Here is a 27,173-nt window from a genome sequence, read left to right on the forward strand (position 1 = left end):
ATACACTTTTGAGGAATGTAAGCATGAATTACGGACAACTTAGATGTATTGTGCTATATATATTGTGACCACAATTACAGAAAAAAATATTGGGAGAGGCAACATCAAATGCTGCTTTAAGTAATGCATACCCATGTTAACTCATCGCTAAAATGACCAAAGCAGCTTCCCAAAAGCTACTTTGGTTGATGAGTTGACACCCCTCAAGCATGTACTCTGATTCCCACCTTGTATGTTGTCTCTCCAGGTCACTCATCAAGCTGTGCTATACATTTACCCCTTTCCATTTGGACTCTCACATAACTGTTGAGATAATATACAGAGATGTCAACATTGCAATGCTAATATAAATCAACTCTCTTCTCTGAGTTAGCTTGTTTTTTTCAGGTGATAGATAGTAGGCAAATGTAATGGAATATTTGAGTTCACTTTGCTTTCCTGAGCAGCATTATTATGACAATGTGTGTAAGAGGGATTTTGGGAACTTCAGAATTTTATTTATTTATTTATTTATTTTTATTTATAGTTTTGTTCTGATATTCACAATTTTTTACTTAAAGGAAACATGTTGTTGGAAGACTGTTACATTAGTGTGGTTCTTGTCAATGCAAAGAATTTTTGGCATTCTGTTTCAAATATTACACTAATTTGTTACATATACAGAGAAAAGTCAAACAAAAAATCACCTCCTATTAGGATAAGATCATTGTTGTTTTAATATTATATTTTTAACTGTTGTGTAGATCCGGATGCATCTCACCCCTCTGGAGATCATGTCTTCATTGATAGCAGCAGTGACACATGACCTTGACCACCCAGGCGTCAACCAGCCTTTCCTGATTGCAACTTCCAATCACCTGGCTGCCCTCTATGAGGTCCGTATTACATTGCGAGGGACGTCGTAGCTCTGCATGGTGTGTTGCATTCTGTCCTCATACTGTTACCTAGTTTCACCATTTGTTCCAATAAGGTAGTTCAGTTGGACACATACTTTTATTTCAGAATAAGTTTTAAGTTGCTTAAAGATATTGTTAAATTAATTACCTTAAGCAGATGCTAAATAATTCAGAAAATGTACCTACCACTCCATTGTTATTACAGCACTAGTATTTCATTGCATGGCACATACACTTGCAACATGGATAAGCCTATCATTACTGTGACCTCATTTTTTAAAGAGTGTACCTGAAATTGCTTTCATTACAAATATAAAAAAGATATTTTGAAATCTGAGAAAGAAGGCCTTAGCATTTTTAATAAATGATGATATCTGACAGCAGATGCTTCTTATAACTATGCTCTTCAATGATAATCTGTAACATTAAGCTTTTATGCAGTTGAAGTTTGGCAATATTGTGTTGAAGTTAATATTCATTATATTTTATTTGACAATTGTATCTGTTTCAGCATGCTCAATCTTTCTCACCTCTCTCTGTAATTAAGGTAGAGATCTCTTGTTAACTAACAATAATTTAAAGCCTCTTAGTTACATGATTTTCATTTGTTAGTATACTGTTTATAACTAGCTTTGAAGTTTCATTCCATTTCCTCAAATGCACAGTAGATTAATACTTGATTCATCAAAATACTGAAATCTGTAGTTTTATCTTTCTCTTATTCATTTCACATTTTAATTTGCATGTGTTTATTGAGAATTTTCATTTCAAATTAGACCAATTATTGTTTATCCAAATCTTTTAAGATCTTTTGAGATTGCTGTAATGTAACAATTAAAGACTGAATTAAATCTAATTTTTAAAATATGTTAACAATAGTGTCATATAATAGTGCTGTTAGCTTTAAATCTGACACAGATGACCATCATTTATATTCATTGCATCGTATGTGTAGCAGTCAATCATAAGTGCAAAGGGATAGGCAAGGAAAGCTGTAGAAGTCTTCATATGATCTGTACCCCAACATAAAATAATGTACTTGTGTATATTTATTCATTATAATTCCTATTTTGACAAAGGCTTCAGCATGATACTAAAGAGAGATATAAATTGAGTTACCAGTTTTGCAGATCTCTCTGTTGCTACAATCTTTATTATTTTTTTATTTTCTTTTATATCTGGACTGGCAATAACCTTCCTTTTCATTTCTTTTCCTTTCATTTTTAAGAGCTTATTGCATTTATATTACATTGTTGAACTAAAAGATTAGCTGGCTTGCAAGGAATTATGATGTAAAAGTAGTTCTTAGTTGTTATGAGCTGAAATGTTTACCTCAATGAATATGAATATCCTAAATCCAGGAAGAAATGCTCAACAGATTTCTATTTGCAGACTTATTTAGTGACTAACTGATTTAATTTTGAAGGCTGTTTCTATGGACTATGATTAATAAGAACATCTATAGTCTGCATATATTGGTGCAAAGTTTTGGTTTTTCATTTTCACTCACAGTAGAATTGCATTAAGAAGTAAAAATTGCAGGCACTATGCTGCGTAAATGTGAACAGGGAGCTTCCTGTGTGTTGTCTCTGAAAAAAAAGAAAAATGACAAAGAAGCATATCTATTAGAAGTAGGAAATACTTACTTTGTTGCAGGGTCTGTGGTATTGTGATGTACTTTGCATTGCCCTTCAGACATGTGTGCATGTCGGAAGGAACAGGTGCTGCACCAGTCGACAGCTGTATGACATATGAGAACCATATTTGCTTTGCAAATTTTGCTAATATTTAGCTACACTATCCATTAGTGACAATGTAAATTTGTGCATGAGTATCTGTAGAGTATAGGATGTAGACGAAAATGGTGACATATAGAAGTTTGGGTCCACAAGGGGAGTGGCCGAGATAGACAAGGCAACCATTCACATAAAGTGGAAGATCTGGTTTCAACTACTGACCCATGAAGAAATTTTCATTGTCACCAATGCATAGTGAGGCCAAAGTTCAGCAATGTTTGCAAATGTGAATGTGATTTTCTTATTTCATACAGTTGTTGATCACTGCAGTGCAGGCATGTCTGAAGGACATTGTAAAGTACATTAGAACAACATAGACACTCCACTATAGTATTTCACGCCTAATAACTGGGCTTTGATTTTAATTATATACATCACTTCTTATATGGAACCCACAGTATCTGTGCAAGTATAGGATGTAGTCAAAAGTGGCGACATAAGGAAGTTAGAGTCCATCTGGGGAGCTACTTTTTAGGTTAGTAAACCCTCTCGACTCCAGGAGGTGCAACTCCCATCACAACTGACATAAAGCAGAAAATAATACTCCTTAGCTTTCAGCACTGCACCTTACTTCTTGAGACTGTGTGGGGAAGGTTGAAAAAGGGTTTAGGTAGTAATAGATCACTCGCCCTAGGCTGAGAGGGGCACATCTGTTGTGAGGTGGAAGGAAATCAGAGGTGAAGGAAAAACTGTCAGAGAGGTTAAGGTTTCAGAAATAGTAGAACAATAAGCACTGTGACAGCTTCAGATTAGATACTGTGTAATGTAAGAAGTAAAGAGGAATTAAAAGAGGAAGAGAGAGAGAAATGTGGTGTGTGTGTGTGTGTGTGTGTGTGTGTGTGTGTGTGTGTGTGTGTGTAAATTCCAAAAGCCCCTATAAATTAACCTAATCCAGGAGGGTGGCGGGATGAGAAGATACAAGGTGTTCCACTCAAACCTCCCTGATTTCAGAGACCCAGGAAAAAAAAAAAAAAAAAACACAGTAGATATGACAATGAAAAATGCAGCGCATTGTAGAGCATCTCAAAGAATTTATTTATTTATCGTCAGTACACATCTACATGTGAACCATTTGTGGCACAAAGAATATCGGGTCTATATTCAATTTCTTGCGAAGTTCTTTGTAACATTTCCTCTGTTATTGTTGCAATCGCATTAGTGATATGAAGTCGCAATGTAGGAATATCCTCTACTTTGGTCGCATACACACAGTCGTTCAGGAATCCCCACATGAAGAAATCAAGTGGCATAATGTCAGGTGAACGTGGTGGTCAGGAAATGGGTCCACTACATCTGATCGAACAATTGGGAAATTTCCTATCCAGAAACTTGTGAACAGCTGTTGACCAATCCGGCAGAGCTCCATCTTGTTGAAAAATGATGTTCGGTTGCAAATCTTGTATTTGAGGGTACAGAAACTGCTCCAACATGTCCAGATACACTGACCCATTCACTGTTTGTTTCGCAAAGAAGAATGATCCAACAATCCTGTCACGCATTAGCACACACCAGACGTTTAATTTAGGGCTATCTTGAACATGTTAAATAACAATATGCAGATTTTGTGAACCCCAAATCCAAACATTATGCCTATTAATTCTTCCTGATAGATGAAAGATTGCCTCATCTGAGAATAAACATCTTTCCAGGAAGCTGGCATCCATATCAATTGCTGCCGCATATCTGCAGCAAATTGTTGTTGGCGTGGTTTGTCGTTTGGCATCAGATGTTGCAGAATTTGCACTTTGTAAGCATACACATGAAGACGATGGTGAACTACACAATGCAATGCTGATCGAGGTACATCTAATTGCCTAGATGCTTCACAAATTGACTGAACTGGGCTTCTGAGAAATGTTTGTCTGATGTCCTCCACTGTCTCTTCTGAAATTCCGTAACGTGCACCACCAGAATGTTTCAGAACACTTCCTGTTGCCAGAAACTTCCTATACCATTCCTTAATTGTTTTTACATCAAGTGGATCTCATTCATACACATGACAATAATTTCTTTGATAGCAATTGGCGATTTTGTTTTGACAAACCACACTACTGCTTGCACGCCCTACTGTGGAGTTGCCATTTTCACTTCGTGCGACCATGTTGGACACTGGCAATGATACTTGGCACTTCTGATGTGGGAATATAGATTCTTTGAGATGTTCTACAATGTGGTGCATTTTTCATTGTCGTATCTACCTTTTTTTATTCCCAGCTGTGTGGCTGGATTGAAGAGTTTTTAGCAAACAGAACACAGCCTGTTGTTCTGAATGGAGAGACGTCTACAGACGTTAAAGTAACCTCTGGCATGCCACAGGGGAGTGTTATGGCACCACTGCTTTTCACATTATATATAGATGACCTAGTAGATTGTGTCGGAAGTTCCATGCGGCTTTCCGCGGATGATGCTGTAGTATACAGAGAAGTTGCAGCATTAGAAAATTGTAGCAAAATGCAGGAAGATCTGCAGCGAATAGGAACTTGTTGCAGGGAGTGGCAACTGACCCTTAACATAGACAAATGTAATGTATTGCGTATACATAGGAAGAAGGATCCTTTATTGTATGATCATATGATAGCAGAACAAACACTGGTAGCAGTTACTTCTGTAAAATATCTGGGAGTATGCATGCGGAACGATTTGAAGTGGAATGATCATATAAAATTAATTGTTGGTAAGGCGGGTACCAGGTTGAGATTCATTGGGAGAGTACTTAGAAAATGTAGTCCATCAACAAAGGAGGTGGCTTACAAAACACTCGTTCGACCTATACTTGAGTATTGCTCATCAGTGTGGGATCCGTACCAGATTGCCAGATTGGGTTGACGGAGGAGATAGAGAAGATTCAAAGAAGAGTGGCGTGTTTCGTCACAGGGTTATTTGGTAAGCGTGATAGCATTATGGAGATGTTTTGCAAACTCTGCAAGAGAGGCCTCTGCATCGCGGTGTAGCTTGCTGTCCAGGTTTCGAGAGGGTGCGTTTCTGGAGGAGGTATTGAATATATTGCTTCCCCCTACTTATACCTCCCAAGGAGATCACAAATGTAAAATTAGAGAGATTTGAGCACGCATGGAGGCTTTCCGGCAGTCGTTCTTTCCGCGAACCATACGCGACTGGCACAGGAAAGTGAGGTAATGACAGTGGCACATAAAGTGTCCTCCGCCACACACTGTTGGGTGGTTTGTGGAGTATAAATGTAGATGTAGATGTAGATGTAGGAGATACTGTAGCTTACTGGTTGTTGCTGGATTGAGGTTTCAGTGAGAGCCTTGATGAGAGGTGTACATCAACATCCATAAATACAGCTTTTGATGGAGACTAGGTGAATATGTTTTGGAAAATGGAGTTACATTGTTGCAGGAAATTGAGGAGATGGTCTTCATTGCACGTATAGACCACAAATATATCATTGATGAATCTGTATCAAGCCAGGAACAACAACTTCTGGGTGTTGAGGAATCCCTCTTCCATGGTACCCTTGAGAAGTTTGGCATGGGATGGTGCCATCAGTCTGATTGGACGTTGAGTCATGAGGAATGTAGCAGTAAAGCCATATCCACAGAGAAAATTATACTGGAATGGTCTGCCATCAGATGAGGTATGGTTTGGAGCTCAACACAATTTTTTCAGAAAAGAATTGGGTGCTGATGATAGGTGTCAGGGCTCCCTGGAGTACCTGGAGGAATAATTGTTCAGGGAGAGAGGGGAAGCTGATACTTTCAGATTGAAGTCAGTATCCTACAAACTACAATTTTTATTACTTCACAGTTTGTTGGTCTGGAAGCTGTAGCTGCAGGGTACGACCAGCTTCCAGCCGTACCCCACTATCCGGCCTGCGCTCTAGCAGAAACGTCCCCTGGAAAATTACCAGAAAGGTATGCATCCACCCCCTGCTGCCATGAACCAGTTGAAGAAGGCAGTGATAGCTGTGGTGTGGGTGGGTCCATCTCCATGGGTAGGGCGAGAGGAGGCGAAGGCTCTGGACTCTGTCACCATCCCATCATCCTCCAGTGTCGTACTGACACCTTCTGGTGATTACTGTGGCCGCGCTGTCCTCTGGACCCATGAATCTGCTGGAAGAGAGACTGAAAGATCATCATGTACGTGACAGAGATGAAGTAGATTTTGATGGCAGCACTGCAAACCATGTGGACCTGAAACAAGATACAGGCAAGCGCCTAGTCGACGGATGATCTCACCTCGCACCCACTGTCTGCTGCCACTAAAAACCGTATAAAAGACAATATCATGTGGCATGAAGCGATATTGTGGCCTTCTTGCGGTGCCAGATGTTGAGGGGGGGGGGGGGGGGGTGGAGCAGATGGAGCAGTGTATGATGGCGGCGGAGGGAAGTTTGGCAGTCTGCTGCTTGAATGCTCTGACAAAACATTATGCATCGCTGTTTGGCTGTGGATGGAACAGTGCACTAGTTAGATACTGTATACCGTTGCGTTCACAGAATGTTTGAAATTCATGTGATGTGAACTGAGGTCCATTGTCTGCCACTGTTAATTTAGGTAAACCTTCTAGGCAAAAAATCAAAGGCAACACCTGAATTGTGCTACATGTTGTCAAGTTCATGGGCACAGCAAAAGGAAACTTGCTATATGAGTCAATCACAATTAACCAGCGAGTGTTCCAAAAGGGTCCCGCAAAGGCTATGTGCACATGTTGCTATGGCGATTGCAACTTGGGCCAAGCAGAGAACTTTGGTGGTGGAGCAGACTTATTTTCTGCACATGCATGACACTGTGAAGTCACCTGTTCTATGTGGGCATCCAAGCCCTGCCAAGTACAGTGTCAACATGCTAATTGTTTTGTACAAACCATTCCCCAATGTCCTTGGTGAAGTAACTGCAGCATTTCTTTTTGCAAAACTTTAGGGATGAATACACGTGATTGCCCAGAGTCACTTCGAACGAGAATCACACCTTTCTGTACAGCAAGGCTATGCCAATGTGCAAAGTATCAGCACACCACAGAATTCTTTATGTTATTCAAGGAGTGAGGTCAAGATATGTGAATATAATTGAGCAAAATGTTCAAATTAGGATCAGCTTCCTTGGCCTGTGCAATTTTCTTATAGTCCAGCAGAAAAGACTGAAGCAATTCAGAATCCTGACCATCGATGTGATAGCAAGATGCAGCAGAAGCATCGAAGTCTGTGTGAGGTCCAATCGGAAGATGTGAAAGCGTGTCCGCCTTACCACGTTGAGCTATTGGACGATACACATTCTCGTACTGATATTGAGACAACAACAAAGCCCATCTTTGCAATTTTTGGGTAGTTCATACAGGGACCAGTTTTGTCAGATGAAACAAAGGTTGCAAAGGCTAGTGAATAGTTACCAAGTAGAATTTTCTGCCATACAAATTGTGGTGGAATTTTGTGACACCATACACAATAGCCAATTCCTCTTTTTCAATTTGTGAATAGTCACACTGAGCTTTGGATAAAACTTTTGATGCAAAAGCAATAGGTCTGTCTTTATCACCAATTCTGTACAAAACCAGTGCACTGATTCCATAAGAGGAAGCATCAACTTGCAATAAACTGGTTTTTCAGGATCAAAGTGATCTAAGCATTGATCACTGAGCAGTGCATCTTCAGTTTTTGAAAAGCTAGTTGGCACTCATCTGCCCAAACAAAGGGGACATTCTTGCAATGCAATGGAGCCATGATTTGTGCAGCATTCGGTGTGTACCGAATATAATAGTTCATTTTCCCTAAAACTGACTGCAGTTCTGTAATATTGTGAGGAACTGGCAAGTCTCATATGGCTAACAGATGTGACTGCAGAGGATGTACACCTTGACTGTTTATGACATGACCAAGATACTGCAATTCTGGTTAAAAAAAAAAAAAAAAAATCACACTTGTCCAGTATACGCTTTAGTCCTGCATCAGATAGCAAATGAAACAAAGCACGTAAATTTGCAATATGTTGTTCAGGTGTACGACCTGCTACTACAGTATTGTCCAAATAGTTTGAACAGTTTGGCACCTGTCCAGTCAGCTGTTCCAAATACCGTTGAAAAATGGCAGGTGCAGAAGCACTGCCAAAAGGCAAACACAAATATTTAAACAAGTCCAAGTGAGTATTCACTACACACACTTTTTGAGATTCTTCATTGTGCGGTATACCAAGATAAGCATCACGCAAATCAGGTTTTGAAAAATAGCATCCAGTGCCTAATTTGTCCATGAGATTTCCTGGGTGTGGTAGTGGATAAGTATCAATGACTGTTTATGGGTTGACTGTAGACTTAAAGTCAACACAGAGGCAAATGTGACCTGAAGATTTGGGAAGCAAAACCAGTGGACTTACCCTTCACTAGCTGATACGGGCATAACAACTCCGCTATCTTGCAATTCTTTTTCAGCCATGAGTTTGTCCCGTAATGCAATGGGAACAGTTTTGGCCCAGAAAAATTTCAGCTGAGCATTTTCTTTCAGCATAATATGTGCAACAAAATCGTTAGCTTTGCCTAAATCTTCAGAAAAGAGTTCCAAGAAGTCTTTTAGCAAGCTAGCTACACTGTCTTTTGCATTGAATGCTGACATTGACAGCACATTGTTGTGAATGTTAAAGCCACACAAGTCAAAAGAATGTTCTCACACTCATGTGATTGTAGCACTGTAAATGTCACTGTTCACGTATGCGAGCGATACATAGCAGGCAAAGTACATGTTCCGAGAAAGGGAATGTCTTGTCCATTATAAGCTGTCAGTTGCGTGCTAGTTACAGACAGCATGGGGAGCCTAACAGTTCATATGTGTGACGATTGGGCAATGTCATGGAGGCACCCGTGTCCAACTGAAATTTCCCACATTTCCCACAAATAAGTAAATGAACAAAAAGTTTGTTTGACTGACACATCACAGATGAATCTGCGTACTTGCTAGTTGCAGACTTTGAATATACTGAATGGGCCTTGTGACAAGAGTTTTGTGAGTAGGCTGAATGCCTATGTTTGTTCCATTGCAAACATACACATTGCACATGTCCTTCCCTACCACAAGCTTAACGCTGAGCTTGTCGGGAGGGGCAGTCTTGGCATTTGTGCCGTGTATAACACCGAGGGGCAAGACTTAATTTTGTTCGCCTGGGTAGTCACCTGTCTACATGGTGTGAACGGTTGTTTACCCAGTGCGGCTAGTGCACACCGCTGTTGCGGAATGGGGTGACTCAAACCGACAAATAGCTGAATGCTTAAATGTATGAGCTGACAAGGCACCGGAATCATACTGTTCTAATATTTGCACTACCTGCTGAAATGATGGATCAGACTGTTCCTCAAAATTTGTTCTCTGATTTTGACATCAGGCCCATTATACACGATCATGTCATGCAACATAATATCTGAATATAAAGCACCACAAGCACATTTAAATTTGCATTTTTTTGTCATACCCTGCAAATCTGTTACCCACTCACAATATTTGTTCTGACCGTTTTTTGCAATAAAAGAACTGATACCTAGCTGCTACCACATTCACTTGTTGGCCACAATAGTTTGTTAGGGAGCTGATAATCTGGTTGTAATTAAGTTCACTCAGAGTCACACTCAGAAAAGGTTTGTGTTTTATTATAAACCAAGAAAAATATGTTAATCATTAACTACACATAGGTCTGAAAAACAACATTCTCCATTATGTCCTTCCCTCACAAAGACACCATAATAATAACTGAACTGACACAGCTTTTAACATTCTTACTTTTTAATTTTCCATAAACATATCTTTTATTCAGTAAAGCACTAGATGTTTTGGCATTGCTAATGCTGGCTGACTATAATATTATTTTCTCAGTCTAATTAATTTATGTAAAAAAATTAAATTTCTTTTATCCTCATTGTAAAACCATAATACAGTTTTATCAATTCTCACTTCTCACAAAATATTCTCATCTTACAGTTCATCACTAAACACCATCATTAAAAATAAATTCACCTTACAGAAACATTCATTTTCTCATTAACATGTTACAGATACCAAATGCAGCATTATGACATTCAACTTACTATATACCACAAAGAAAATAATTTTCAGAACTGAATAAATGCTCAGGAGGAATTGATTGAGCCTTTAACTTTAAGGTTACTCTAAACATTGGCCAATAACACTGTAAAAAATTAAACTAATTACTTCTCATGAAAGAACATAATAAAATATAAATCATGACTTATTTATAACCTGTAGAAAAGTAACACAGTACATGCAAAAATAGTAAGTTACCACATGTAAATTGTTTGCACATAAATGTTTGAAAAAACAGTAACCGCATAGTTATTTTATTTACATGTGGTAGAAAATATTTTGTGTGTGTGTGTGTGTGTGTGTGTGTGTGTGTGTTTCCCTGGTGTCCCCCCCCCCCCCCCCCCTTTCCGACTCTGACCAAAATCTACCTAAAAATCCTTCCTCAAACTCACATAGGTTGTGCCATCATTAGTGTATTGATTTGAGCTTAATGCTTCACCTTCCAGAATCTTGTTAACAAACTTGATTTTCATAGTCATATTAGATACAAGATTCTCTCTTCAGTGATGCAGAAAGTCTACAGGATGTGAAGTATCTTAACCTGAGAAGTTTTTCACTGGAATGTTGCAAAACATGGTACCAACATTGTTCAAAAGATTTCAGTTAACTACATCATTTGATGATTTTTCAACTTTTTTGCACAAAACAGAAACACTACTTTCTAGGGTGTCAGTTTTGGTGTTACTTAATTTTACATTTTCTGTGAGTTTCCTGTCTGCTGTTTTCACATGTTCAATAAAACTACTTTCAATAAGGAGTAGTTTGGTGTCAACATTAGTTTCTGAAGTTGAAATTCAACTATTTACAATTTTGTCAACAGTTCGTATTTCCTCATGCGCTTCTTCAAAAGCAATTTTGTTTCTGACTTCAGTAATCTCATGTTTGACATTTTTAACTTCATTATTAAATTTAAGTTCGGTGTCTTTCATTTTGAACTCCACAGATTCTACTCCACTGTGTAACCTCTCAATTTTTTGATTGATATCATTTAACTCAGCAGTGTTTTTACTGATGCAATCAAATAGCACTCCTATTGAATGACCAATTTCTGTGAACTGAATCTTATTATTATTGCTCATTTTCGTAACAATGACAGCATGGTACTTACTCTGTGAGATCAAAAGTATCCGAGTACCTGGCTGAAAATGACTTAAAAGTTCACGGCGCCCTTAACTTAAAAGTTCAATGCTGGAATTCAGTATGATGTTGACCCACACTTAGCCTTGATGACAGCTTCAACTCACTCAGGCATACATTCAATGATTTGCTGAAGGTTTCTTTGGTACGCTGAGGAGAGGTATCGATATCGGTTGACGAGGCCTGGCATGAAGTTTGGGTTCCAGAACATCCCAAAGATGTTCTGTAGGGTTCAGGCCAGGACTCTGTGCAGGCTAGTCAATTACAGTGATGTTATTGTCATGTAATGACTCCACCACAGGCTGTGCATTATGAACAGGTGCTCGATGGTGTTGAAAGATCCAGTTGCCATCCCAGAATTGCTCTTCAACAGTGGAAAGTAAGAAGGTGCTTAAAATATCAATGTAGGCCTGAGCTGTGATAGTGCCACACAAAACAACAAGGGGTGTAAGCCCCCTCCATGAAATACACGACCACACGATAACACCACCGGCTCTGAATTTCACTGTTGGCACTACATACGCTGGAAGATGATGTTCACTGGGCATTCGTCGTACCCACACCTTGCCATCGGATCGCCACATTGTGTACCGTGATTTGTCACTCCACACAACATTTTTCACAGTTCAATTGTCCAATGTTTATGCTCCTTACACCAAGCGAGGCGTCATTTGGCATTTACTGTCATGATGTGTGGCTTGTAAGGAGCCCCTCAACCAGGAAATCAAAGTTTTCTTTCCTCCTGCCTAACTGTCATAGTACTTGCAGTGGATCCTGATGCTGTGTGAAATTGCTGTGTGATGATCTGGGTAGATGTCTGCCTATTATACGAGGGCTGTTTTTTTTTTTTTTTTTTTTTTTTTCAACCTCCGATTGGCTGTAAATAAAAGAAAAATGTACAGAAAATAATTTTATTACCAAAAGTTCAGTAAAGTCTTAGCTTACTTTTCTACATAATCGCCAAAACGATTGAGGCACTTGTCATACTGTGACACAAGCTTTTTGATGCCTTCCTCGAAGAATGTTGCCGCCAGTGAGGACAGGTAAGTCTTGACGGCATCCTGAAGTTCTTCGTTAGTTGCAAAGCGTTGCCCACCTAACCATGACTTCAGTTCTCGGAGCAGGTGATACCCAGTTGGTGCTAGGTCCGGGCTGTACGGTGGATGTTCAAAAACTTCCCATTTAAATATTTTGAGGAGGTCTTTTGTGATATTGGTACTGTGTGGTCGGGCATTGTCATGGATCAAAACAACGCCAGACAAAAGCATTCCTCTGCGTTTGTTTTGAATGGTTGTGCGGAGACGACATAAAGTTTCACAATAAACTTCCTTGGTTATCGTCGTAGCTTGCTCCATAAAGTCCACCAGCAGCACTCCTTTATGGTCCCAAAAAACAGTGGCCATTGTTTTTCTTTTCGTCAGTGAATGTTTAAACTTTTTTGGATTGCTTGGGGAAGCTGTGTGCATCCACTGCTTTGATTGTTCCTTTGTTTCAGGATTGTCATAGAGGACCCACGTTTCATCGCCAGTAACAATCGACTTCAAAAAGCATTTCCCTCATTGGCATAACGTGTGAGAAACGATAATGCTGACTCCATCCTTTATGTTTTGTGGTCGGTACTCAACAATTTTGGGATCCAACATGCACACAATTTCCGATAGCCTAGGTCTTGAGTCACAATTGTGTACAAAGCAGACCTGGAAATGTCTGGAAATTCATCAGACAGTTCGCTAATTGTAAACCTTCGTTTGCATCTCACTGCCTTATCAACACGCTCAATGAAGCCTACAGTGGCGACAGACTTGCGACCTAGTCCACCTTCATCATGGACATGTGTTCGTCCTCCTTTAAATTTTCGACACCTTTCCTGAACACTACCATCACTCATAACGTTGTTACCATACATGTTGCTCATTCTGCAATGGATTTCCGCAGCACTACATCCTTCTGCTTGCAGAAAACGGATTACACTTCGTAACTCACGTTTGGTGGGATCATCAAGCATAACACCCCTCGTACATTATTACCTCCTTCAACTGTCAGCGGTCTCTGTCAGTCAACAGACGAAGTCAGCCTGTACGCTTTTGTGCTGTACATGTCCCTTCACGTTTCCACTTCACTGTCGCATTGGAAACAGTGGACCTATGGATGTTCAGGAGTGTGGAAACCTCATGTACTGACATATGACATAAGTGACACCCAATCACCTGGCCATGTTGGAAGTCCATGAGTTCCGCGAAGTGCCCCGTTGTGCTCTCTCACAATGTCTAGTGAGTACTGAGGTGGCAGTAGGTGGCAGCACAATGCACCTAATATGAAAAATGTATGTTTTTAGGGGTGTCCACAGTGTATGTCATTATAATCATCTCATTTTAATTAGTTTGTCTTGTTTTACCAGTTTGTCACTGCACTACATAAGTCTCCCATGTCTGAGACCTGAGTTTCTCCTGGCATATACAACTTTCAAATAACTTCCGGGAATTCAGCCAGGTAACACTTTCAGCGACCGCCGATATTTCGGCGGGAGAACACCCCGCCATTTTCAAGGCAAACTGCAACGCCGCCTGTCCGTTGCAGTTTGCCTTGAAAATGGCGGGTTGTTCTCCCGCCGAAATATCGGCGGTCGCTGAAAGTGTTACCTGGCTGAATTCCCGGAAGTTATTTGAAAGTTGTATACTCCAGGAGAAACTCAGGTCTCACATTGTTTACCTCTATGGGGAGGAAATGTATCGGTGTTTACGTAAGTTGGATAAACTTCGTAGCTGTCGAGTTAGACTGCAATGTGCTTTGTTGTTTTTATTGAGGTGTCGTGATGAAGATCATGTCCCAACATTTGCTAAGGTTATGCACCATATTAATTCTCCTGCCGCCAATCGTATTAAGCAACGTGCTGGCTTGACTCTTGTTCGCGAAAGGATTCATTTTACTCGTCGACGTTTGGATTCTGTATCCAAAGAATTGTATCGTTTTCATTTAATGGTTGCATCTGAAGTGCGTGATTTCACTTGGGATTGGTTGGATGGTGCCTCATGGACCCAAGCTGACTGGGAGTACAATTCCGTTACTGCCCGGCATTTGGCAAAGTTTGAACGTTTTCATCGCGCGGAGTCGGATGTTATATCTCGACGTTCTGTGATAAATCTCACAGAGAAATCTTTTGACGACGCAACCTTATCCGTGCTAGGGAAGGGTTTAAATTTTGCACCCACTCCGAAGAATTTGCCGGTAGTTGATTTTATTAGTTCAATTGAACAGGCAGTTTGCAAACTACCTCCTGACGCTGCAGAGGAAGTTAGGAGGGAGCCATGCCGTGTTTTGACTAGGGCTCGTCCACCCAAGAGTAATGTAACAGCAGCAGAGAGGGCTGCTTTACGCTCTCTCAAAGTTGATCCCAGTATTGTTATTTTACCTGCTGACAAGGGCAATGCCACCGTTGTTTTAAATAAACATGATTATGTACAAAAGATGCAACGTTTGCTATCTGATTCAATGTATCGCAGAATCGATGCTGACCCCACGAAAAGTGTTGAGAGAAAGACCAACAGCCTCCTGAAGAAAAGTGGTTTGTCGCAGGACACAATCAAGAGGCTTAACACCTATAGTGATGTTCCCCCTAGGTTATATGGCCTTCCAAAGGTTCATAAGGAAGGGGTTCCTTTCCGTCATATAGTGAGTAACATCGGCGCTCTGACATATTGTGTATCCAAGCATCTTGCTTCTCTGTTGAGTCCACAAGTAGGACGGTGTGAACATCATATCAGGAACTCAGCTGATTTTTTACGTCGTTTGGAGGGACTGAGGCTGAATGACTCTGATATTTTAGTGAGTTTCGATGTGGTCTCTCTCTTCACTCGTGTTCCTCTGTCTGATTCGTTGCGGTTAATTGAAGCCAAGTTTGGTGCTGATTTAACTAATCTCTTTAGGCATGTGTTGACATCGACTTACTTTTTATTTAATGACCAGTATTACGAGCAGACAGATGGAGTTGCGATGGGTAGTCCGTTGTCTCCTGTGATCGCAAATTTGTTTATGGAAGACTTCGAGGAACGTGCATTGGAGTCGGCGCCTTTAAAACCCGCCTGTTTGTTCAGATACGTTGACGATACCTTCGTTGTTTGGCGTCACAGTAGGGAGAATTTGAATGTCTTTCTAGAACATCTGAACTCGATCCACCCGAATATTCGTTTTACGATGGAGGTGGAAGAGGATAGTTGCCTTCCCTTTCTCGACATGTTGGTTAGGAGGAAGGATGATGGATCATTGGGACATGCAGTCTACAGGAAACGTACTCACACCGACTTGTACTTGCAAGCTAATAGTTGTCACCATTCGGCTCAGCGTGGAGGGGTACTTCGTACCTTGGTACACAGGGCACATGTTTCTGACGCTGAGAATTTGCCAGCTGAGCTGTCCCATCTTGAAGTTACATTTCGTCAAAATGGTTATAGTGATAGACAGATTGAACGTGCGTTGCGCTGTCGACCAACTGTACATCGGGTGATTGATGATAATTCTGAGTCAACACGTAAGTCTACTGCCTTTTTGCCTTACGTAGGAAACACGTCCAATAAGATCAGTCGTATTTTACGGAAATACAATGTGAAATGTGTTTTCCAACCTCCATCTAAAATTAGAGCACTTTTGAGTTCCGTTAAGGATGATCTTGGACTGCGTAAGGCGGGTGTATATCGTATTCCTTGTAGCTGCGGCATGGCATATATTGGTCAAACTATCAGGACCGTGGAGGACAGATGTACTGAGCATAAACGGCACACACGATTACAGCAGCCAAATAGATCTGCTATTGCCGAACATTGCTTGGATACTGGTCACCCCATGTTATATAATAACACCGAGATATTGGCATGCACGTCCAGCTATTGGGACAGTGTTATTCGGGAGGCAGTTGAGATTAAATTAGCGAGCAACCTCGTTAACAGGGATGGAGGTTTCTGTTTAAACTCTGTTTGGAATCCGGCTCTCTCCCTTGTCAAAAAACAGAGGAACAGAGTCAATGCTGCCTCACCTGCGAATTCATAGTCTCACTATCGATAGCTCTGACTTTGGTCATCTTTGGTGGCACTAGTGTTCAGTGTGTGTGTGTGTGTGTGTTATCTTTCCTGCTTCTCTCCGAGAACCGAGGTATTAAATTTGCATGTACGCCGCCTGTCCGTTGCAGTTTGCCTTGAAAATGGCGGGGTGTTCTCCCGCCAAAATATCAGCGGTCGCTGAAAGTGTTACCTGGCTGAATTCCTGGAAGTTGTTTGAAACTCCCATGTCTGTATTATTCTGTATTGTTCCAGATTCTTCAGTGACTGTCATTCACCAAAAAAGAAAAAAGAAATAAAATATTTCCGGTACTTAACTTTCGTGTCGGATGTCGATGTTGTTGTGGTTCACCTCACTTTTTGTTTTTTCCATCCTTTTCTTCTTCTTGTTCGCAAACTCCTTTTTTGCTGTTATTATTGCTGTTTTGTAGCTGTGGTTTGTGTCTGGCTGATCGTTCACATAAAATTTCCACAGTATCTTTTAATCTTAAAATAAAAAAGAAGTCCAACACAGTATTCACATTTTTTTTTTTTTTTCAGAAAGTCCCAGACAATGTCACCATATTCTGCCGACCCCCATGCTCTTGTTGCCCAAAGTTGTTTTATTAATGCTAGGAGTAAATTAGTAATTTGGGTGGCCGATCACATTTTCACTGCACTTGACGTGCTGAGAAAGTGACACTCTGCAGCGAGTGACAGGGACAGTCGAATTTAAATAATCAGTTCTGTTAATAACAAAATTACTCATCTTTTTCATTGCTCTTCTGTGTTATGTATAGAGGCTCATTGTGTATTTCTTTTCTGTGGTTCATCTTTCTATAATCGTGGAGAGGTTGATTCAGTTGATGTTTCAATAATAATATGAATGCTGGTGGACTTTCTGCAGAAATATACTTGTACTTTGTCATTTCACATTACACTACAAATCAATACAACACCCATAACTTGCTCTCCATCCTCACTCTTCAAACTTGTACAACCAACTGCACGCACACGCGCGCTCTCTCTCTCTCTCTCTCTCTCTCTCTCTCTCTCTCTCTCTCTCTCACACACACACACACACACACACACACACACACACACACACACAAAACTTCCAACAACTTGCAGCAAAGAAATTACAATCATATGTTGATCTGTTTGTGTAAAACAATCTTTGGAGCATACATTTCATAAATAAAATACAATTAATTGTCTTTTTAGAGAGTCCATAATTATCATTGTAGTGACATTAACTATTTATAGATGTTGACATGTAAACATTTTCGCGTGGCTATTTAGTAGTGGATTTTTGGCTTTTATGTCTCAAGTGCAGTATTGTTCCCTTCATATGACCCGAGATCGGTCAGTACATTTATCGCTATAATCAGTTTTATTACAATGGATAGGTATAGAAGTTACTTCAGGAGTGCTCCAGGGAACCTCTTTGGAAGTAATACTGCTGTCCAAACCTTACCTGCTGGACATACAGATCTGGCAACTTACTTTTCACATTATGTATTAATGACCAAACAGATGGTATTAATAGTAATCTCAAACTTTTTGCAGATACGCAGTTACCAATAATGATTATCTGAGAAAAATTACACAAATATGCAGTCACATCTTGAGAAAGTTTGAGTCATGTAAATATTGGCAACTTGCTTTAAACATTCAGTTATGTGAAATTCTGCACTTAACAAAATACAGAAAAAAAATAGTGTGTCAAGATTAATGAGGTGTAGTTGGAAGTCAGTCAACTCATACAAATACGTGAGTGCAACAGTTTGTGGGTAGATGGCAGAATTTAAGTGGAGTCAATCTACAAAGGGCCCCATCTTAGAACAATGTTCAAGTGAGGGGGACCCATACCAAATAGGAGTAACAGGAATATTGAATGTATGCAAAGAAGGCCAACAAGAATTGTCATATCTTTGTTTGACTCATGAGAAAGTGCCATGAAATTACTGAAAAAGTATAAATTTGCTGTAGCTTGTAGCAAGTTGCCAACCACCTCACAAAAGCTTGTTTACAAAATTTCAAGAATCGGTGTTAAGGGAAGTAGCTACAATTGTATTACAACTTCTTATATCTCTCTTCCTTAAAGATAATGGACATAATAGTAAACTAACTACAGTGTGTACAGAGGCATTTAAACAGTCATGCCTCTTGCTTCCACTTGTGAATGGAGTGAAAAGCAGCTCTAATCTGTAGTACAGTAGGAAGTACTCTCTGCCACACAATTCACAATGGTTTTCGAGTATGGATGTATTTATAAATCTTGATTTCTTGAAACTCGTACACACTGCAATAGTTAAATACAAAAAGAAAGGAAGACAGGATTGCCTTCATATCAGATGAGGCAATTACAGAAAGAAATCAAGCTTGCATGGATAAAGGTGGGATATGACATCAACTGTGATGTTTTTACAGGAAACATTTAGCAATTTTCCATAAGCAGCATATGAAACAGTACTTTCCCTTTAGCTTTAGATTCAGTTCCAAACCGACAGAGAAGCTGTCACATTGGTTCAGTGCTGTCCCAGCCATCAGTCCTCAGGGAGAAGCTATTACAATGTTAAATCGACATGTTGATTTTAGATGTTTTGTGGTTGCATCAGTCATGACCCAGAATGACCATCCAGCAGTTGGTAAATGCTTTTCACCCGCATTAAAGTACTTTTTGTGCCATTCATTCCACTTTTATGTTGGTCTTGAAAAACTTTTGATAGTACAACTTGATTCTAATATTTTACTGTTCACATCACTTTTGGATAATCTTTCACTGGTCGTGTCAATACTCGTCAGTACTTGTGTGTGTGTGTGTGTGTGTGTGTGTGTGTGTGTGTGTTTGCCACATTCTTCTTACCTTAGTACAACAGTGGAAAATCGAGCATGGAGTTACAGATGGGTGCAACAAAAAGACTGTCAGGAAATGAACTTCCAACCAACGAGGCCTTCATCAGAGATAGGGCATAGACTTATAATCACATCCTTCAATCAGCCAGCAGGCTCATCTCGAGATGCAACTGAAAACTTATGGAAAATCTAAATTCCCTAGTTCATAAATCCCATCATACTTTTATTCTTGGAGCAGACTTTAATCGTCCAACAAACGATGGAGAAAATAACAGTTTTGCAGATGGTGAGCTGGACAAGATGTCCTCCTAAAAATTATAAAATGGATTCTCTGAGAACTGCCTGACTGATGATGGAAGTTGTTGTGGCCTCCAGTCTGGGTTGATGCAGCTCTCCTTGCCACTTTATCCTGTGATGGAAGTGTATTGGATCTAATAGTGATAAACAGAACACAAAGGCAACAAAAACAAGTAGAAGGATGTCTATTTTCACCAAATGAGATAAAGGTGCAGTAGGGCCATATCCCAGTAAGGAACTTGAAACATTTAGCTGTGGAGAGAAGCATGTGGAACTATGGTTGTCAACCTGGGGATAGTTAGCAACTTGCGGATAATTACTCCGTGAGGGGTAAAATGAAATTCTCTGAGGGGTAAAAAGTAAATGCTTTATTTTTATCCATTGTTTTTCAGTGTTTTGTCCACGACTGTTTTACTTTTGTAAAATGAAGAACAAACTGCCTTCAGTCACAAGTTGCGTTTATTTACTGCACTATGCATTTCAAGCCCTGGAGGCTCATCTTCAGATGCTTTTTAGTGATTTACATCAGGTTTTTCAGTTGTTTGCAGTTAAACATTGTATTGATTTCTGCCTCTGTTGTGCGGTTGGTATACACAATACACATCTTTAATTTTACAGTACATACTGGGATATATACATTGTCACACACTTTTTCGCACATTGTAGTAGCAGAATGTAAACATGCCAAAGATTCTCCAGTAGCTGAACGTAAACATGCCAAAGATTCTCTACTACAAAGTGTGAAAAAGTGTGTGACAATGTATATATCCCAGTATGTACTGCAAAATTAAAGATGTGTATTGTGTATACCAACCACACAACAGAAGCAGACATCATACAATGTTAAACTGCAAACAACTAAAAAACCTGATGTAAATCACTAAAAAGCACCTGAAGATGAGCCTCCAGGGCTCAAAATGCATAGTGAAGTAAATAAACGCAACTTGTGACTGAAGGCGGTTTGTTCTTCATTTTATAAAAAAGTAAATGATTTAATACTGTTTCAGTCACAAAACTAAATGATTTTCAAAAGATCATTACTATTATTACTATTTTGTAAGACTCTGATACTGATTATGTGAGTTATCAATAATTACTTTTTCCAATTAGTAACATTAATGCAGTAGAGGTTATAGGTTCCTCCCATAGTCCACCCACTACATATATATGTTGTGCTTTGTCCCGTACATCACTCAAGATAAAAGTGAGACACGTATATAAAACAACTGCTAACTATCTCAAGAGAACGCCTTCTCAAAGTTGTAGATAGCACCTGCATTAGTTGAGAAATTGCTTCGTTACTCGCTTTGAAACAGATAAATGAATTAATTGACAGTGCAACACAGCAGTAACTACATAAGGGCTACTATAATGCTGTACACAGTTTTATTATTATTATAAGAGTGATTAGAAACAAAGCATTAACAACCTGAAGTCATCAAATTTCCATAAGTTCTTAAGTAAGGAGTGCACCAATGAAGTAATTTACAAACAGTAAATGTAACTTGGTTGATTTTAAGTGGGGTTGTAGTGTTCAGGTCAAGCAAAAACACGCACATTCTAAAACACACACACACACACACACACACACACACACACACACACACACACACACACACACTAAATATCATTCACTTTCCATCATTTAAAAAATAAGTTCATTCTACGGTTTAGTTAGGTGCTAAAGTTGGTGATAATGGGAAGGGGGGGGGGGTCAAGTCCATGGTGGAAGGGGCACTCCATGGAATACAGTCACTGTAAAGATGCTTCTAAATAAACAGAGTCAACAGCATAATAGGGGTAAAACAAAGCATAGGGCTAGAGATAGGGATATGATGAATGGAATATGGTTGGCTGTCATGAGGGCAATGCATGAAGCCTTTGACTATGATGGCAGAGTGTAATTGAATGATCTCTCACAAAACCCAAAGTAATTGTGGTCATATGTAAAGGTTGGCAGTGTACAAAGTTAGTGTGCAGACACTCATGGGTGAGGCAGGAAGTGAAATTGAGGGTGGCAAAGCAAAAGCAGAATTGCTGAAAATGGTTTTCAAATGTTCCTCTACAAATGAAAATCCGGGGGCATTGCCCCAAATTAATTCTCGCATCATTGCAAAGATGAGCACTATATCAGGGCATGCTCGAAAGTAATGCCTGAAAATTGTTTACACGAAAACTCTTACTGATTTTTAACTAAAACAAACATTATTAACATCCTATATCTTCATTCCTCATGTCTACATATATGCAGCCCTCTGCCACTAGAGGGCTCCGAATTATAGCATGTAACATGGCAGTGTCTAACGCGATTGTGTCAGTGCTCGAGAAACAGTATGCTGTATCTCGGTTTTGAATTTGAAGCTCTCATCCCCACATGGTGCACCCTCTCCTTCAGCATGACAATGCCGGACCACAGATGAGTTCTGTGACATCTGCAGCAATCCGACACCTTGGGTTCACTGTCATTAATCATTCTCCATACTGTACTGACTTTTCCTCATCCAATTTTAATCCGTTTCCAAAACTTATAGAACACACTCTGATTGTGATGGTGCAGTGTAAGCAGAGGAGAGGTTGTGGCTCCATGAGAAAAGTCACACCACATACAGTGATGTTATCAGCAAGACTGGTTTCTCACTGGAAGATACGTGTTCATTGCCAGGGTGACTTTGATGAGAAATAAATGTGTAGATGTGAGGAATAAAGATGTAGGATGTTAATAACATTAATTCTATAAAAAAAGTTTTAAGAGTTTTAACATTAAAAATTTGGAGGCATTTCTTTTCAGAACGTACTCGTAGATATCAATGTCAGTATTGACAACACTGATTGTTGAGAAACAGCTGAAATCATTAAAATTGGATGAAGCTCTAGGGTCCAAAGGAAATCCAATCATATTCTTTACTGAATTTTCAGCAGCTGGGTTAGGCCTTCTTTTAACTGTAATCTACCACAGATCCCTTGAATAAAAGAAAACACAGGTCACAACCATCTACAAGAAGGGCAGTAGAAGTGACCCACAAAACTACCATCCAATATTATTAACATTCATTTGTGGTAGAATCCAGATCATATTCTGAGCTCAAAATGTATGAGGTATCTTGGACGGAATGATCTCCTCCATGCTAACCAACATGGTTCCTAGGTACACTGACTATGTGAAACCCAATTTGTACTTTCCTCACATGACATATTGAAAGCCATGAATCAAGGCAGTCAGATACATGCAGTATTTCTCAATTTCAAAAAAGCATTTGACTTAATACCCCATGTCACTAGTACACTTATTGCAAGTACAATCGAATGGGATGCTAAATAAAATTTGTGAGTGGATTGAAGACATTTTTGGTAAGGAGGATGCAGCATGGTGTCTTGGATGGAGAGTCATTGACAGATGTAGAAGAAACTTTGGGTGCACCCTGAGGAAGTTTGTTGGGATTCTTTTTGATCATGTAGTGTGTTAATGTCACTGCAGACAATACTGACAACAGTGTCAGACTTTTCATAGATGAGGCAGTTATCTATAATGAAGTACTCTCTGAAAAAAGCTGCAAAAATATTCCGTCAGATCTTGATAAGAACCAAAGTAATGCAAAGATTGTCCTCTTGCTTTAAATGTTCAGATATATATGATTAATTATGCACTTACCAAAATGAACAAACATAGTATTGTATGACTACAGTAATAATGAGTCTCAGTTGGAATCATATCCCATACAAATACGTGGGTGTAGCACTTTGTACAGATATGAAATGGGAACAATTACGTAGTCTCAGTCGTAGCTAAAACAGGTGACAGACTTCGATATATTAGTACAATACTAAGAAAAAAGCAATTGGTCTACAGAGGAAATCACTTGTGTGACACATCCTAGAATATTGCTTGAGTGTGAAGGATCCATAGCAAATAGTACCAATGGAGGTATTGAACATATACAGAGAAGTTCAAGACAGTCATAGGCTTGTCTGACCCATGGGAGAGCCTCACAGACATGCTGAAGAAACTGAGCTGGCAGACACTTGAAGGTAGATGCAAACTATCCCAAGAAAGTGTAGTTATGAAGTTTCAAGAAGTGGATTAAAATGATCACTCTCAGTATCTGCTGCAACCACCTACATGCAGATCCAGATTGTGAGGACAAGATTAAATTAATTACAGAGCACACAAAGACATTTAAACAGTCAAACTTCCCACACCCCATATGTGAATGGAATGAGAAGAAGCCATAATAACAGATACTACGAGAAGCACTCTATGTTATTCATTTCCCAGTGGTTGGCAGAGTATCAGTGTAGATCTGAATGTTTGACGTCTAGAATAATTCAGACATTAAAAAAAGTGTGTTGAAAGTATTGATAATTAGATAATTTAGAGCCCACAGCACTAATAAGGAATCTTTGTTGATCTGTGTGTGATGTGGAACATTTTAATTTAGTAAAAAAATAAGGACCTGAATCTTATGTACAGAACAGTATTAAAATCATAATTACTACTTCATAGATGTTTCTATCTTGTTTCGCATATGAGTAACTAAATTTGTACGTATTATGGAAGGCAATGAAATTCCTGAGAGCTGTAGTGCATGGAGTGTAGCTTAATGATTAGCTTCGCTGGCTGGCATGCTGGGGGTCATCAGTTCAAACCTGACCACTAACAACTATTTGTTACTTAATATGTATCATTGTTGGAAAGCACTTGAAATAAATTATATTTTTAATATTTGTATAGTTTAGAATATTCGATGTCTGTGTTAATACAAGCATTCTAGAATATGCAATGGGTCATCTCTGTTCTAGCTGTATGCTGGTGTGAGTAATATATGAGCTATCAGTTTTAAGTGTTGTGCTTCACTGATGATTGTGCCTTTGGATTTGAGCTCTGTTCTGTTTTCAACATTAGACTGTTTACTGGACATGCTGGGCACTTGAAAATGTGTCACCATGGCTCCAATTAGGCAATGCAAAAGCCATTGCTTACGTGGACAGGTAATCTATCAGTGTTTTCCAGAGATCCTGATCAGGACCCAGCAAAATAGCTGAAAGGATTTGACAGAGTTGCCAGATATAACTTTTGGGATAGTATGTTGTGTATGGTAAATGTGTACTATTACATGGCTGGCACAGCACACCAATCATTCATGAACAGTGAAGATACACTCCGTAGCTGGGACAGATTCTAGACTGAAATGAATAAAATGTTTTGCAACAATCAGCAGCAAATATGCTGAGAAGAGATACAGCAGTTTATGGCAGCCAGAAACATCAGACAGAATACACAAGACAGTAACCATGCAGGTCAAGGTCATTCTTCAATAGGTAATAGAGTGTGTTGTAGAAGATGTATACTGATCTTCAGTACCAATCTCCACTGCTAGTTGAATGCATTATGAAAACAGACTCTGTCAGCTCGAACTTACACCGCGACCATCAAACAAAAATACAGCATCCAGTCAGTGTAGGTACAATCAATTCCTCTGCCAAGTACAATGATCTTAAGATTTGGAGGACAGAGGATAATATGCTGGTGTGCTTCCACAGTGGACAGCCAACATACGTTGTACACTATGTGGAGACATAATGTGAGTTTCAAATTTTAGAGATTATGGGCAACAGAAGAGATTGTGAATCATATTAAACGAGGGGTTTGTAGTGGCGTAGCAAGACAGCCACGCCACTCGGAAGTAGCCGAAAGGCACGCGCTGAACTCACGCAGGCTGGCGTGAGGTCTGAAACAGGATACGTAATGAATGCTATAAAGAAAAGTACGTAGCTGCTGGAATACTTAACTTTAATCCACAATTGGTGAACATTGGTCTTGTTACTGTACATGCTTCATTAGATACATAGCAAAGGATAAATGGCGCCTTGCTAGGTCGTAGCAATTGACTAAGCTGAAGGCTATGCTAACTATCGTCTCGGCAATTGAGAGCGTAATTCTCAGTGAAACATGGCTAGCAACGTCGACTGTACAACTGGGGCGAGTGCTAGTAAGTCTCGCTAGACCTGCCGTGTGGCGGCGCTTGGTCTGCAATCACTGATAGTGGCGACACGCGGGTCCGACGTATACTAATGGACCGCGGCCGATTTAAAAGCTACCACCTAGCAAGTGTGGTGTCTGACGGTGACACCACATTCCTCCCCCGCAAATCGGCGGACGGTTGTGGTATAAGGCTTCCGCCCGCCGTGGAGAGGACCCCATGTTGGCGTATGCGACGAGGTGGGGAGCATAACAACAGGTGATGCTGTACCACCCCCACCCGGCCATTCGGTCCGAGGGGAGCTAGGAAACGCCTGAAAACCTAGTCCAGGGTGCACGCCAACATGCGGGTTATGCACCCTAAGATAGTCAGGAGGGGCCGAAAGGTCGACCTCCATCGAGTCAGAGCACCCGACGGGCAAAGATGACATCTGGTCCGGAGCGGGCAAGAGTTCCATGTCGGAGGACAGCTCGTCACGGGAAGCGATCGGCGGCGCGTGACCCAGGGAGGCGCTTGGCGGCTGCAGCGACGCGTCCACTGCGGGCGGCGCCGGCGGGAGAACAGGCGGCGGTGGCGCGTTGCCAAGGGGCAAAATGGAAGGCAGCGTGGGTAACACCTGGGGATGAGGCGAGCCAGTAGATGCGTCCCCAGGGCGCTGACCGGACGGCACCGTCGCTGAAAGCAGACGGGGAGCGGCAGAACCCGTGCGACGACAGAGACTGATTGAGATGCCGACGCACCTCACCAGAGGCCCCCAAAACCAGATACATAGCGCGGCCGAGGCAGCGAAGAATGCGCCCTGCGAGCCAATGCCGTGAACCGCGATAGTTGCGATACTATACAACGTCACCTGGAGCAAAAGTAGGTGTCTGCCGCTGCACAGGAACCTGATGCGGCAGATGCAGCAAAGACATCAAGGATCGATGAGGACGACCGTGCAACAACTCAGCCAGCGAGCGACCATCTCGGGGCTGAGAGCGATACGAGGACAAGAAGAGCAATAACGCGTCCTCCCGAGAATGCGACTCTTTCAACTACAAACTTCTGTGACTTGAAAGTCCGGACCAATCATTCAGCGGCACCGTTTGACTGAGGCGAAAACGGCGCGGATGTCAGATGTTGAATACCATTGGCTTTGCAGA

At 40.4% G+C, this 27,173-nt stretch overlaps 1 protein-coding gene across 5 annotated transcripts in view; it reads left to right on the plus strand.

Annotated features, from left to right (window-relative positions):
• Window positions 1-27,173, plus strand: part of LOC124612260 (cAMP-specific 3',5'-cyclic phosphodiesterase 4A-like) — a 329,771-nt gene that overhangs the window by 115,012 nt on the left and 187,586 nt on the right. For 4 of the 5 annotated variants that reach the window (XM_047140347.1, XM_047140348.1, XM_047140349.1 and 1 more), the window contains exon 5: window positions 744-875. In XM_047140347.1, the coding sequence (XP_046996303.1) occupies window positions 744-875 (132 nt within the window). Of the gene's footprint in view, window positions 1-743; window positions 915-27,173 lie in introns of those variants that run through there. The other variant, XM_047140351.1, reaches the window with a different exon arrangement.

Source organism: Schistocerca americana, chromosome 4 (genome assembly GCF_021461395.2).
Source record: "Schistocerca americana isolate TAMUIC-IGC-003095 chromosome 4, iqSchAmer2.1, whole genome shotgun sequence".
NCBI lineage: Eukaryota > Metazoa > Arthropoda > Insecta > Orthoptera > Acrididae > Schistocerca > Schistocerca americana.